This window comes from Peromyscus leucopus, chromosome 14 (assembly GCF_004664715.2).
Source record: "Peromyscus leucopus breed LL Stock chromosome 14, UCI_PerLeu_2.1, whole genome shotgun sequence".
Lineage (NCBI taxonomy): Eukaryota > Metazoa > Chordata > Mammalia > Rodentia > Cricetidae > Peromyscus > Peromyscus leucopus.
In genome coordinates, this window is record NC_051075.1 from 72,467,439 (window position 1) to 72,482,926 (window position 15,488).

The following is a 15,488-nucleotide window of genomic DNA, read 5'->3' on the forward strand; positions in this document are numbered from 1 at the left end:
AATTCCTGGGCACAAAGTAGTGGCACCTCCACCAAATCCTCAGGAAAAAAAAAATACTTTAGGAAACACAATCTGAGAAGAAGGAACCTCGGTTGTGAAGATGCCTCCATAAAAATAGCCTGCAGGCAAGTCTGCGGGGGAGGGGGAACATTTTCTTCATTGATAGGGGAGGACCCAGATCACTGTGGACAGTGCCAACCCCAGGTCCCTGATCCTGAGTTATGGCTTTTGATGTTATCTGGTGTAATCACAGCAACAGAAAGCAAATTAGAATCCCAACACTCGGGAGGCAGAGCCAGGAGGATCTCGGTGAGTTCAAGGCCAGCCTGGTCTACAGAGCGAGATCCAAGACAGGCACCAAAAAAAAAAAAAAAAAGAAAGAAAAGAAAAAGAAAGAAAGAAAGAAGGAAGGAAGGAAGGAAGGAAGGAAGGAAGGAAGGAAGAAAGAAAGAAAGAAAGAAAGAAAGAAAGAAAGAAAGAAAGAAAGAAAGAAAGAAAGAAAGAAAGAAAGAAAGAAAGAAAGAAAGAAAAAAGAAAGAAAGAAAGAGAAAGAAAGAGAAAGAAAGAAAGAAAGAGAAAGAAAGAAAGGAAAGGAAAGCATATTAGGACAGTTTAACGCCGAAACCCATGACAACTGCTTTTTTTTTTTTTTTTACAGTAGAGAAGTTGTGACCTCGTCCTACAGGAAATGTGCAACCGCATAAACACAGCAGCGCCGGGTGCGGTGCGTGAACCTGGAAAAAGCGCTCTCCAGGGACCGCAGCCCCGCCCTTTCAGACACGTCCCGTCCAGACTTTGAGCCACGCCCCCCAACGGACACGCCCCGCCCAAAAGCGAACCACGTACCATCCAGAGTCTGAGCCACGCCCCAGGGAGCCTGACCGCCTAGCCTTCCCGCTGCCCGCCTCTCCCCCTTAGCAACCGACAGGACGCTTTCATCTTAGCAACTACTCCAGCTGCCACCATGGCTGAAGAGGAGGTCCCTGTGGTGGCTGAGAGAGTTCTAAAGATACTGAGGGTGTTCATAAACCAGCTGGACACCTACAGCAGCGGAAACATAGGAAAGGTGAGCGGCGGCCGGAGTCAGACTCAGTGGTCAGTGTGCGTCCTTGGTCCATCCCCACAGCAAAGGTCTGCACTACAGGCTGTTAGGAGCCTCCCCGGGGGAAGGATTCCAATCTTGGCACGTCACTGTGTCCAGGACCTGTCCCTAACCGGGCTTGACCCATGCTCCTTCCTGGAAACCCAGGTGTTTGGAGACTGCAAGTCAGACTTCGGTTCCTACTTTTTTAATGCGGGGAAACCGAGGCTCTAGAGAGAAAAGGGTTTGCAAAGATCATATAAGAAATAATGGGCAGGACGTGAAGACAAATTGTAAGTCTAGCCATTACGTCACCCGTGAAGCATTCATCTACCCCTTTTTTTTAAACCATCTATTTTGCGCTAGGCACAGTTTTTGACCAGGTCCCATTAAGCTTCCTCCCCCCTCCAGGAGGGCTGGGGAGACAGCCCAGTGGGAGATGGTACTCGAGGCTCAAGCATGGAGCCTTGAAGTCTGACCTCCATCATCCATGTAAAAGCTGGGCAAGTAGTAACACTGGGAAGCGGTCAGGGAGATCCTGGGAGCTTGCTGGTCAGCCATTCTAGCTGAGATGACAAGCTCCAGGCTCGGTGAGAGACCCTGTCTCGAAAATTAAGTGGAGATATAAAGAGAAAGACACCTTTCTACCTCTAGCTGAGAGAGAGAGAGAGAGAGAGAGAGAGAGAGAGAGAGAGAGAGAGAGAGAGAGAGAGAGAGAGAGATCCCGCTAGGAGCTGTCTTCTTAAATTGTTCATTTGTCACAAGAGTTACCGGGCGGTGGTGGTGCACGCCTTTAATCCCAGCACTCAAGAGGCAGAACCAGGAGGATCTCTGTGAGTTCGAGGCCAGCCTGGTCTACAAAGCGAGTTTCAGAAAAGGCACAAAGCTACACAGAGAAACTCTGTCTTGAAAAAAGAAAAAAAAGTCATGTTTTAGAGGCTGGAGAAATAGCTCAGGGCTAAGAGCACAGGCTGCTTTTCTAGATGGCCCAGGTTCAATTTCCAGCACTCATTTCATTCAGTTTCCAGCAGATCACCTCCGTCTATAACTCCAGTCCAAGATGATCGAACACGCTCTTCTGGCCTCTGTGGGCACTGCATGCACATGGTGCACATACTTGTACACAGGCAAACACTCATACACAAAAATAAAATAAGTAAATCTTGGCACGTGTTATTAGAACTCAGGTTTCCTGCCTCCCAAGATTGTTAAAAAGAGAGTCTGTGGAAATAAAAACCCTAGTGAATCCTTACGACACATCATCAGATGACCCGTTGTGAAATTAAATTCTGGTATGGATTATGGAGGGGTCGTGGCCTCCCTGAATGGCCACACAAGTATAGCACCAGCATAGACAGAAGAGCATGTAAGTGGACAGCTAATGCTGGGAAGCTCTCACCAGAGCAAGCGATGTGTTATGTGTAAGTGCACAGTAGAGACGGCTGTGAGGATGCCAGGAAAGCAGTTCTCTTCAAAATTGAATGTGTGTTTTAGGCAGTGTTTTTCTTTTATTCTTTTTTTTCTTTGGCTCTCCTATGATCTTAGCTGGCCTGTTTTCATAGTGGTTAGTGGTTTGTTTGTTTGTTTTTTAATTGACACTGGAATGAGATAGAGGTTTTACATTACAGATTGAATCTTTAAAAATAAACAGATAAGTCGGGCGTTGGTGGCGCACGCCTTTAATCCCAGCACTCGGGAGGCAGAGGCAGGCGGATCTCTGTGAGTTCGAGGCCAGCCTGGGCTACCAAGTGAGTCCCAGGAAAGGCGCAAAGCTACACAGAGAAACCCTGTCTCGAAAAAAAAAAACAAAAAAAAAAATACAAAAATAAACAGATAAATCTTAGCCAACATCATTATTCTACTTTATTGTTCAGTAAGAGTAGCCACTGGCCCCATGTGGTCACCTCAGCATGGGTAGTCCCCAAGGAGAAGAGCTGTAAGCTTAAATGCATATTGAATCCCAAAGACCAGCATTTGACAAAGAGAAGACAGCTCTGCAACTCCAGCATTCAGAAGCTGAGGCTAGTCTGGGCTACACAGTGAGACATTGTCAATGAAAAAAGTGGGGAGTAAAATATCTCATCAATTTTTATAGAGGCTGAGAATGTAACAGGGCGCCAGGCCTTAAGTAGGCCCTGAGACCTTAACACAGCTGACTCCATGATCGAAGAAGCATTCAGGCTGTAAAACTCAGCACATAGACAGCACCACCTACCAAAAGTAAAACAAAGGCCTAATCCACTGAAGTCCATATAGTTCTGGGAGCATCTCAAAACGTACTAACCTTGCTGTTTAGCTTTTGTAGTTGGACTTCTGGCTAACTGTTGTTAACTGAAGTATGTCAACCCAGAACATGGTTTTTGTGCTTAAAATCTCCCCCTGAAAAAGGCTCAGTGCTACACTGGGATCCTGAGCACCCGGTGTTGTTGACAACTGACTAATAAAGACTTCCGATTGGTTCAAACCCATCTTTGAGCAGTCTTCTCTGGTGAATACCCCACAACAGAAAACATCTCCGTGGTGGAGCATTTGCCTAGCATCTATGAAGCCCTGTGTTTAAAATACATCACAAGCCAGGCAGTAGTAGTGCACGCCTTTAATCCCAGTACTGGTGAGGCAGAGGCAGGTGGGTCTCTGAGTTCAAGGCCAGCCTGGTCTACAGAGTGAGATCCGGGACAGCCAGAGCTTCACAGGGAAAACTTGTCTCGAAAAAACAAAAACAAATAAATAAGATACCCCACAATGGTAATAATTTATATTGATTGCATATTAAACTGATAAGCAGTGCTTTGGGTTTATTAGATTAAGTAAAACATTTAGGGCTAAAGGATGTGGTCGTGATCTCGGTCAGCACGTGCAAGGACCTGCTTTTGATCCTCAGTACTAAAATAGTGTTTTAAATTGAATTTTGTCTGGTTTTGTTTGTTTGTTTGTTTGTTTTTTAGACATAACCATTGGATAGTTTTAGGCTAGGGATGTAGCTGAGCCAGCAGGGCTTGCTTGCAGGCACAAAGCAAGCATGGTGGTCTGTGACTGTGATTGCATCCAGGAGGTGGAGGCAGGAGCTTAGAGGTTGAGGTCATTTTTGGCTACATAGCAAGTTTGAGGCCATCCTAAAATGCATGAAATTCTGCTTCAAAGAGAGAAAGACAGGGGCTGGAGATATGGCTCTGAGAGGTTAAGAGCGCTGGCTGCTCTTCCAGAGGTCCTGAGTTCAATTCCCAGCAACCACATTATGGCTCACAACCATCTGTAATGAGATCTGGCGCCCTCTTCTGGCCTGCAGACATACATGCAGACAGAACACTGTATACATAATAATAAATAAATAATAAATAAATAAATAAATAAATAAATAAATAAAAAGACAAAGACAAAGACAAAGAGAGGTAGAGAAGAGGGAGGGAGGTAAAGGATAGGCAAACTGATTTTTGTTTGTTTGGTTTTTGAGACAGGGTTTTTCTGCATAGCCCTTGCTTTCCTGGAACTGGCTTTGTAGACCAGAACTGGCTTTGTAAACTCAGGGATCCACCTGCCTCCAGAGTGCTGTGATTAAAGGCCTGTGCCACCACACCCCACTGGCAAACTGATTTTAAATGACCTCAGGGGCTCACCTTGCAGATCTGTGTTCCCATTGAACAGGACAAACATTTTCACCAGAGCCCAGCTCCACCTCGAGCTAAAGCAAGCCGTCACTGAAGCTCTCTGCAGCTGGGTCACCGTCTATTCAGTGTCCTCTCGTAGGTGGCCACTTCCCTGTGTTGTGAGCATCATCATATCAGCCTTGTTGTGACCATGAGGCACAGGGCTTTTGCCCAGTCTGTGGGGCACCCAGTAAAGGCAAGAGTCTAGAATCATCACTCACTGCCTTTCCTTGCTCAGAACTCCACTCAGCACCCAGGACATTTCCGTTCTCTTGCAGTTCCTAGCTAACTGTGTGGCTGGGGCCTCCCTGGAAGAGATTGCAGAAGAGGAGGAGGAGGAAGATGAAACAAAGTCGGCAGCCCCGGAAGCGTCCGCCGCAAAGGTGAAGGAGGGCACGTTCCAGATCGTAGGCACCTTGGCCAAGCCAGAAAGCGTCAGGCCGGACTTCGCAGTGGAGACATACTCAGTAAGCCCCCGGGGCTCTCTGTGGGACCTGATGAGGGCAGAATCCCGTTGGTGCCGCCTCCTCTGTCATCTCAGCCCTTCTGTTCTGCAGGCAGGCTTACGATGACAGGACACGGGAAATACCTTTTCAGTTTTTTAAAATCTTTGTTTCACCTGTGTTCGTGACTGCAGGCGTGTGCATGGCACAGTGCACACGCAGAAATCGGAGGAGTGAATGTTTGCCTTGCATTTTGAGACAGGGTCACTTGGTTGGATGTTGCTGCCTACACCAGGCTAGCTGGCCCATGGGCGTTCAGATCCTTCTGTCACTGCCTCCCGTCTCTTCAGACTTCTGCATGTGTCTCTCTACAGCATCCAGGTTAACATGGGTGCCGGGGATCTGAACTAAGGTCCTCATGATTGTGCAGCAATTACTGAGCCATCTCCCTAGCCCAGGACACGTCTTTCTTCTGTGACAAGAAATACCGCAATTTAAAGGCTCCACTTTAAATTTGGGGCCATAGCAAAGAATTTAAATGAGATATTCGTGGAAGAGATGTGTCTAGTCCTGACTTCCAAACTCATAAAAAACCTTCTCTCTATGGAGCATCCATCAGTGATAAGGCCACATGAATGTACTTTACAGGAAAGAGGAATAGTGTGGGGTAGTGAGTTCCTGGGGACGCACATGCCTTCTATCTGCCGATTGAGCATCTGTGCCACCTTCACCTGACAAATTAGACCCTGTGCTCCCTGGGAGACATTTCTGCACCTCTAGAAGAGGTGCCCTCTCTCCCAGGCTAACCTCTCCATCCACCTGGCCCTCTGCTCTCTAAACTCACCATAGAGCTCTGTGCACCTCATCACCTGCTCTTACCTTAAGATGTAACTCATTACCGATGTTAATGACAATGTGTGAGAAAAGCATTATTGGGCCCTGTGTTGCTGCAGCTGTCCATCCTGGCTCGTACTTGTACTCCAGCACTTGGGAGGTAAAGACAGAAGAATCACAAGTTCAGGGCCATGCAGTACAAATGAGGGCCAGTGTTCAGATATGTGAGCCTATGGAGCCATCCCAAATTTCAACCGTAACAGAGACCCTGTCTTCAGATAAGGTGGCAGACTGAAGTACTAGAAATTAGGATGTCAATGCATCTGTGGTGGTTTGAATGGGAATGGTCCCCATAGGTCATATATTTGAATGGGTGGTTCCCAGTTGGTGGAACTGTTTGGGAAGGATTAGGAGGTGTGTGCTGTGGATGATTGATTGATAAATAAATAATACTGATTGGCCAGTAGCCAGACAGAAAGTATAGGTGGGACAAAGAGAGAGGAGAGGTCTGGGAAATAAAAGGCTGAGGTAGAGAGATGCTGCCAGCCGCCGCAATGAAAAGTGAGATGTAAGGTACTGGTAAGCCACAAGCCATGTGGCAACTTATAGAATAATAGATATGGGTTAAGATATAAAAACAGGGGTTGGGGATTTAGCTCAGTGGTGGAGTGCTTGCCTAGCAAGCACAAGGCCCTGGGTTCTGTCCTCAGCTCTGGGGGGTGGGGGAGCCTATACTAGGTCCAGTCTCTTTCTCTCTGCCTCCTGCTTGTGGATTAGATGTAGGCTCTCAGCTATTGCTCCAGCACCATGGGTGCCTGCCTGTTGCCATACTCCCCACCCTGATGGATAAGGACTCCAGTCCTCTGAAACTGTAAACAAGCCTCCAATTAAATGCTTTCTTGTATGAATTGTCTTGGCCATGGTGTCTCTTCACAGTGCTAGAACACTGACAAAGACAATATCCTTTCAGGGAGAGGCAACAATCCAACCTATGATATTGGCCTCTTAAAGGGTCTTTTTCTGGGCTGACTGTGCAAGGAGAGAGCACACAGTAGGATTATGCAGTGAGAACATCAAGACAGAGATGGGAGCCATGCGTCTACGAAGCTACACATTAGCGGCCATTGCCATCACTCACTGGGAGCTGAAGGAGGGGAAAAGTGGATTCTCCCCTCCACCTGTTGGGAGCCAACTTGCTTGGGACACCTTGGCCTTGGAATTGAGCCTCTAGAGCAATGGTTATCAACCTTCCTGATGCGGCAATCCTTTAATACAGTTCCTCAGGTTGTAGTGACCCCAACCATAAAATGATTTTTGTTGCTACTTCATAACTGCAATTTTGCTACTGTTAGGAATCATAATGTAAGTATCTGTGTTTTCTGATGATCTTAGGCAACCCCTGTGAAAGGGCCATTTGACCCCCAAAGGAGTCTCGACTCACAGGTTGAGAACCACTGCTCTCAATGGTATTTGTGCTAGATGGATTTTGTTAACTTGACACAAGCTAAAGTCATCTGAGAGGAGGGAACCTTAATTAAGAAAATGTCCCCAGTGGCTGGAGAGATGGCTCAGCGCTTAAGGACACTGGTTGCTCTTCCAGAGGTCCTGAGTTCAATTCCTAGCAACCACATGGTGGCTCATAACCATCTGAAATGAGATCTGGTGCCCTCTTCTGGTCTGCAGGCAAACATGCAGACAGAATACTGTATGCATAATAAATTAATTAATTAATTAATTAATAATAAATAAATATTTTTTAAAAAGAAGAAAAAGAAAATGTCCCCATAAGATCAGGCTGTACACATACCTGTAGGGCATTTTCTTAATTAGTGATTAATGGGGGAGGGCCCAAACCATTGTGGGTGGTGCCATCCCTAGGCTGGTAGTGCTGGGTTCTATAAGAAAGCAGGCTGAGCAAGCCATGGAGAGCAAGCCAGTAAGCAGCGCCCCTCCATGGCCTGCATCAGCTCCTGCCTCCAGGTTCCTGCCCTCCTTGAGTTCCTGCCCTCACTGCTTTTGATAATGACCTGTTATATGGAACTGTGAGTGAAAGAAACCCTTTCCTCCCCAGTCGCTTTAGTCATGGTGTTTCATCACAGCAGTGGTAACCCTAAGACAGTAGTGGTGCATTTCGGAGTCTTGCGCTTTGTTCTAGTCGCCCAAGCAAATTAGAGTAGATGAATGCAAAAGGACCTGAAAGGGGCTGGAGTTATAGTACACACGCATGCCTTGTGGAAACTGGAAGACAGCGTTGGCGTCTTCCTCCTCTGAGACAGCCTCTCATTGGCCTGTTGCTCACCCCGTAGGCTAGACTGGGTGGTGAGGGAGCCCCAAGAATCCTCCCACCTCCACCTCCCCAGCTTTACAAGTAGGAGCCGTCATAGCCAGCACTGCACTTTATGTAAGTTCTGAGGATTGAACTCAGGTCCTCACACTTGCGAGGCAGCTGATTTACCCACTGAGCCGTCTCGGCTTTACCCACGTTTTGCAGTTTTTAAAACCACCCGTTCCAGGCTGTTTTCAGTGATGTCTTTGTTGCTTGTGAATTACATGCGAAAGAGAGCCCAGATTTCATTTGACTAGAAATGCTTATGCAAACGCTCTCTATGGGGCTCTCCTGGGGTGGGGGTGGGGTGGGCAGATCTAATTCTGCCTGTCCATCTAGATGTCCAGGTTCCCTTGTCGACCGGTTGACGCAAAGCGACTGTCGCTTTTCTTTTCAGGGTATCTCCCGAGAAGACCTCCTCACGCGGCTGCTGGAGTGTGACGTCGTCATCTATAACATCACTGAAAATGTGCAGCAAGTGGAGGAAGCCGTATGGGCAGTCAGCGGTCAGTGAGCTAGAACGAGCTGCTATTGATGGAAAACGCCGTAGTCCCGCCTCCCAGTTAACCCTTTATAATCGTAAGGGGGCGCTGTTTATGCGAAGCTAGTCTGAGAGGCACGGAAGAACTAGTCTGAGAAGTACCTGAAGTCTGAAGGTTGTTCGAGTGAATTCACCCGTGGGTGGAAACCCAGGAGTCTGGTAGTGTTTTATTGCAGGTCTTACGGGGCAGCTTGGTGTCTTAGTTTCTTTGCTGCTGCTATGATTTAAAAAAAAAACAAAAAAAAAAAAAAAACACCCTGGCCAAAGCAGCTTAAAGGAGAAAGGTTTTTTTTTTTTTTCTTTTTCTTTTTTTTTTTTTTTTTTTGGTTTTTCGAGACAGGGTTTCTCTGTGTAGCTTTGTGCCTTTCCTGGAACTCGCTTTGGAGACCAGGCTGGCCTCGAACTCACAGAGATCCACCTGCCTCTGCCTCCCGAGTGCTGGGATTAAAGGTGTGCGCCGCCGCTGCCGCCACCCGGCAAGAAAGGGTTTATTCTGGCTTAGTTCAAGGTACAGTTAGTTGGTCGTGGTGGGGCAGTCAAGGTGGCAGACGCTTGAGAGCTGAGCCACCTCTCCAGTCCTTCCGGCCTCCTCCCACTGCATGGGAATGGCACTCATGCATCCATGCAGGTGAAACACTTGCACACATAAAATAAAAATAAATGATTTTTTCAAAGAAAGGACTAACAGTGGGCCGCATGAGTGAATGTACTCAAGGACCCTAATTATTGTTGGGGGCTTTTCCTTTATGGGGTTCAAGGGAAGGAGGAGTTTGTTGCTAAGGAACATAATGAGGTTGGTTCTTATTTTGATTGACAGGTTTAAGTTCTGTAACTGCCCGTGCATGCCCCTTCCTATGATGCACTTGATTTTGATCATATGCATGCCCAATTGTGCAAAGGCATGACTGTGAAGAGGGAAAAGGTCACTCTCGGGACACAGTTTGCCTCATTGCACTCACACCCAAAAGCAGTTCATGAGCTGGTGAGATGGCCCAGTCAGTAAAGGTACTTGCCCCCGGCCTGAAAACTAGAAGTCCTTCCCCAGGGCCCATGCGATAGAAGCAGAAAACCGACTCTCACGGATTCTCCTCTGTCCTCTACACGGGTGCTGTGGCAAAATTTTATATATATATATATATATATATATATATATATATATATATATATTTAAAGTTTCAGCCTGGATCTGCCCATTTTTTTTCTTGGTTTCAGGATATGGTCTGGGACATGTTTAAAGAGAAATGAGGCCTCATCTGAGGGTCACTAAGGGGAGTAACTTGTGCCCATTGTTTAAAGCATGTACACACGCAGCCCAGTGCAGGCAGGAGTTCTAAGATGCCACCAGGTTGCTAGATGTGTTGTCTGGGTGAGTGTGGGTAGGACGTGCAGGTTAGGGGCTCAGGCTACTGCATGCATTTTTGGAAGACAGTGTGTATTGTCCAAGCCTAGAGGTGCCCTCGGGCACTCAGCTGTTTCCTGTGCTCACATGCGTCATCCGATGGCCCTTGGCTGCAGATTTTAGACAGTAAACATAGACTCTTTTAGCTGTGGCAGATAGCATCAGCCCATCAGAGGATGACCCCATGACCAGCCCCCCCCCCAGGAAAAGTACGTGTTTCTCAAACCTGGGCATTACACTGGTTCTCCAGGGATTTAAGTGTAGAGCACATCTTGCCTGTTTCTCATTTCTTTAAGAAAACTTTGCTTCTCTACTTGGAGGAAATGGTTTAGCTAAATTCTATAGTTTGTGAAGTTGAGTGTTTCTGTGCAAGAAAATGTAGTCAGAACCATTCTGTCTACAGTGGCCCTGTGGTGGGTGAGCCTAGAGAGAACAGTCAGGGACTTTGTCAGTTTACCCCGTACACATTTTCCAATTTTGTTTTGTCTTAAAATGAATGTATATTCTTTGAAAAAAAGATTTAGTATGCATGGTGTGTGTGTGTGTGTGTGTGTGTGTGTGTGTGTGTGTGTGTGTGTGCCCACAGAGACCAGAAGAAGGCATCATTTCTCCTGGAACTGGAATTACAGGAAGCTGAGAGCCACTGATATGGGCGCAATGGGAACCGAACTTAGGTCTTCTCCAAGAATAGCATATGTTCTTAGCCAACCACTGAGCCCATAAATATATATTCTTAACACCAGATGTGGTACCTTGGATGCTGAGGTAGGAGGATTGATGCAGTCAGATTTTTCTTTGGGCTACCAGCTCACAAATACCAACATGAAGACTTATATTAATTCTGAAGGTTCTGCCTTAGCTTAGGCTTGTCTCACCAGCTCTTATAACTTAATTTAACCTGCGTCTATTGATCTACATTTTGCCATATGGCTTTTTACCTTTCTTTCATTCTGAATGTCTGACTCCCTCCTTGTCTGGTAGGCATCTCTTGGCGTAATTCTCATGCCTAGATTCCTCCTCTTCCATCTCCCTGGGAATCCTGCCTACCCTCCCTGCCTCGCTATTGGCCATGCAGCTCTTTATTACAGCAATCACAGCAATACATCTTCGCACAGTGTACTAATATTCCACAACAGATTGAGAGTCTGAAACCAAGCTGCCTACACCACACACACACACAAACTGTCAAAACTAGCAAAAAAGAAAGGAAGGTAGGCCAAGGCCGGAAAAGAAAGACAGACTGCAGGACTGGAGATGTTACTCAAATGAGTGCTTGCCTAACAGAGGTTCGATCCCCAGCAGTGCATAAACTAGGGGGGGGGGGGCACAACAACTTGACCACACCACTGCTGGGACAGGCTTAGAGGCCCTGAACCCTAGAAATCCCCTCACCCCAACCTCTGCTATGATTAAAAACCCTACCCTGGGAGCGTGGCTGCGACCCGGGCGCTGGGCAGAGGCGGCCCGGGCTGCTCCTCCGCTGCCCTCGCCTCAGTGGCCCGGGGTGGGGGCGGCCGGACCGAGGCGAGGCTCCTCCGAAGGGAGCGGAGGCTGGCATCGCAGCGTCCCGCGGGCTCTCTCCGCGGCGCTCTGTGACCCCGCGCGGCCTGGGTCCTCAGCAGGCACCGGGGTGGAAGACACCTGGCCGTGGAGGAACGTGGCCGCTGCCCGCTCCAGGCCTCCGGGCCACGCATCTCGGCCTTAGTGTCGGCAATCCGGGTCCAGCCCTGCCTTGTCCTCTTCTGGGCGCGTTACTGAACAGGACCAATTACCACAAGACTAAAGACTGTAGCTCTGGCCCCGGAACTCTTCCCTGATCTTCTGAACAGCCCATGTGTGCAGAATGCCCCACAAGATTGGATTTGTAGTGGTCAGCTCTTCTGGACATGAAGGTGGCTTCAGTGCCCGAGAACTAATGATCCATGCACCGACTGTCAGTGGCTGGAGGTCACCAAAGTTCTGCCAGTTTCCACAAGAGATTGTTCTCCAGATGGTGGAAAGGTGTCGGATAAGGAAGCTGCAGCTGCTCGCTCACCAGTACATGATCTCCAGTAAGGTCGAGTTCTACATCAGTGGAAGCTTGCCCGAATACCTGGTACCATACCAAGCAGAGCGATTCCGCAGACTGGGCTATGTCTCTCTCTGCGATAATGGAAAGACAGGCTGCAAGGCCCAGGAGCTCAAGTCTGTGTACGTGGATGCCGTGGGGCAGTTTCTTAAGCTGATTTTTCACCAAAACCATGCCAACAAGTACAACATATATAATCAGGTGGCTTTGGTTGCAATAAATATCATTGGAGACCCTGCAGATTTTGGTGATGAAAGCAATATTGCCTCTAGAGAGAAGCTGATTGACCATTACCTTGGCCACAGTCCCCACAGTGAGGACCCAGCCCTAGAAGGAACTTTTGCTGGGAGATCTGACTATATCTCTCCACTTGATGACTTGGCATTTGACATGTACCAAGACCCCGAAGTCGCACAGATCATCCGCAGGCTGGATGAAAAGAAACGGGACGCTGTCAAGAAGGAGCGCTATGACCATGCCAAGAAACTGAAGCAAGCCATCGCTGACCTACAGAAGGTCGGTGAGCGCCTGGGACGCTACGAGGTGGAGAAGCGCTGCGCAGTGGAGAAAGAAGACTATGACCTGGCCAAGGAAAAGAAACAGCAAATGGCACGCTACCGTGCCCATGTGTACGAACAGCTGGAGCTGCATGGCCTCCTGCAGGGCGAGCCAGAGATACAGCGGCCTTTCGCTTTGCCCCTCCAGCCCCTTGCTTCACCCAGCAGTCCCCAGCACTGGAAGGCAGTGTCCTCACTCCCGCGCACAGAAGAGCTAGTAACAGAAGACACATTTGCAGGCCCTATCCTCCAGGAAAAGCCCTTGGCATATACCTTGGCATCTTCTCCTCGGCATTCAGCAGTGGACCAGTCCCCGCCTGCCGCAGGCCCTGCACCTAGGAGCCATGTGGACGCCCTGCCCTACGATGAACGGCCTCTTCCTATTACTTGAAAGCAGTTGGGGGAAGCATCTGCAGAACCAGAAGTGAGAGAGCCAGACAGCAGTGATGTCCGGAGACGGGGTGTCTCAGGGGAACCCGAGCCCTTGACAGAGAAGGCCTTGAGAGAAGCCAGTTCTGCCATTGACACCTTAGGCGAAGCCTTGGTGGCTGGGACCTATTCTAAGACGTGGTCCTGCCGAGAGGATGCACTGCTGGCGTTGTACAAGAAGCTAATGGAGATGCCTGTTGGAACCCAGAAGGAAGATTTGAAAAACATACTCAGAGCATCTGTCTTTCTCATCAGAAGAGCCATAAAGGACATTGTGACCTCAGTCTTCCAGGCTTCACTGAAATTGCTGAAAATGATAATTACACAGTATATTCCCAAGCACAAGCTGAGCAGACTGGAAATAACACACTGTGTGGAGAGAGCTGTTCCCCTTTTGCTCAGCAGGACCGGAGACTCCTCGGCTCGCCTCCGTGTCATAGCTGTGAATTTCATTCAGGAAATGTCCTTGTTTAAGGAGGTGAAGTCTCTCCAGCTCATCCCGTCCTACTTGGTGCAGACGTTGAAGGCCAATGCTTCCGTTCATCTGGCAATGAGCCAAGTGGACCTTCTGGCCCGGCTGCTGAGAGACCTGGGCACTGGGAACTCAGGTTTCACCGTGGACAATGTGATGAAGTTTGCACTGAGCGCCCTGGAGCACAGGGTGTATGAGGTGCGAGAGACAGCAGTCAAAATCATCCTGGACATGTACAGACAGCACCCAGCCCTCACCCTGGAGCACCTTCCTCCAGAAGACAGCAGCACATGCAAGAACCTTCTCTACAAAGCCATTTTTGAGGGATTTGCTAAGATAGATGGCAGGCCAACGGAGGCTGAAGTCAGGGCCCAGAAAAGAGCAGCCACAAAGGAAGCAGAAAAACAGAAGAAAGAGGAGATGAAGGCTCTGCAGGGCCAGTTGGCCGCTCTGAGAGAGACCCAAGCTGGAGCCCAGGAGAATGACGCTATGAAGCTCAAGAATCAAGACCCTCAGGGAAGGAAAGCTGCCCCACCTGAGACTCCAGAAATCCCAGACAACCACTATTTGGATAATCTGTGCATCTTTTGTGGGGAGAGGAATGAGTCCTTCACAGAAGAGGGTCTGGACCTGCACTACTGGAAACACTGCCTCATGCTGACGAGATGTGATCACTGCAGGCAGGTGGTTGAGATATCCAGCCTGACGGAACACCTGCTGACAGAATGTGACAAAAGGGACGGGTTTGGGAAGTGCCACCGCTGCAGCGAGGCTGTTCCCAAGGACGAGCTTCCCAGGCACATCAAAACTAAGGAGTGCAACCCTGCCAAATCGGAGAAGGTGGCAAACCGATGTCCTCTGTGTCATAAGAACTTTGCCCCTGGAGAAGAGGCATGGAAGGCACACCTGATGGGCCCTACAGGCTGCACAATGAACCTGCGCAGAACACACATTCTCTCCAAGGCCACAGCCCCACAACAAGGGAAGGGCCCAGCAGCATCGAAGTCAGGAACCTCAGGACCCAAGGTTGGAAGCAAGATACCCACCCCAAAGGGGGGCCTGAGTAAGAGCTCCAGCAGGACATACACAAGACAGTGACAGTTTCTGTCTCTGCCAGGGCTGTGCCAGTTTCCCCATTCTAAGCCATGTGTGTTGACGTAGTAATGCTGGACTCAGTACCGCTGTCCCTGGCCTCTTGTGTCACAGTGTCTGCTCTCACAAGAACAGAGTGTGTGGATTTGACCAAAGAACCCTTCCCAGTCTAGGTCCCACAGTGCTGGACCCTTTGTCAGTGCCCAGGCACAGAAGCACATCTTGCTCAGGAAACCAGCAGTGCAGCACCCACTTCCCTTACTACTGAGATGTACCCTAAACGTTGAGCTCACTGGTGTCTGTTGCACATTGTGGACTTTGCCCAGGGCTGAGCTCACCTTTGGTGGCCCTAGAGGACAGCAGCAGGCCAGGCTGAGCCTACAGTGCCGTCTCTCATACGCCTGTCTGCTAGGTTGTCATGCCATGTACAGCAGCAAGCAATAAAGGAAAGCAAGCAAAAGAGAGCCATTCTAAGAACAGTCCCCTCCAACACACTTTGCCCAGTGCTCCTTGTGCACACCTATCCTCATGACCCCGCTGACAGTCCTACCTTGATGCCATCTGTCAGTGGCTCAGAGTCCTAAGTGGATTTTGGATGATGT

At 48.7% G+C, this 15,488-nt stretch overlaps 2 protein-coding genes across 2 annotated transcripts in view; both read left to right on the plus strand.

Moving 5' to 3' along the window:
• Nucleotides 1–674: 674 nt before the first annotated feature.
• The window catches only part of Ak7 (adenylate kinase 7), an 82,758-nt gene continuing 67,944 nt past the window's right edge, over nt 675–15,488 (plus strand). Inside the window, exons 1-3 of the mRNA XM_028882080.2 lie at nt 675–1,066; nt 5,004–5,192; nt 8,726–8,834. Of these exons, the coding sequence (XP_028737913.1) occupies nt 965–1,066; nt 5,004–5,192; nt 8,726–8,834 (400 nt within the window). The 5' untranslated portion in view covers nt 675–964. The remainder of the gene's footprint in view (nt 1,067–5,003; nt 5,193–8,725; nt 8,835–15,488) is intronic.
• LOC114701894 (centrosomal protein of 104 kDa-like) lies at nt 11,939–14,980 on the plus strand. The gene has a single exon (XM_037210816.1). It carries the CDS (start codon nt 12,112–12,114, stop codon nt 13,282–13,284), a length of 1,173 nt encoding a protein of 390 aa, XP_037066711.1. The 5' UTR covers nt 11,939–12,111; the 3' UTR covers nt 13,285–14,980.

Coding starts and splice junctions, on each gene's coding strand:
- LOC114701894 (XM_037210816.1), top strand. CDS start 12,112: ATGCCCCACAAGATTGGATTTGTAGTGGTCAGCTCTTCTGGACATGAA.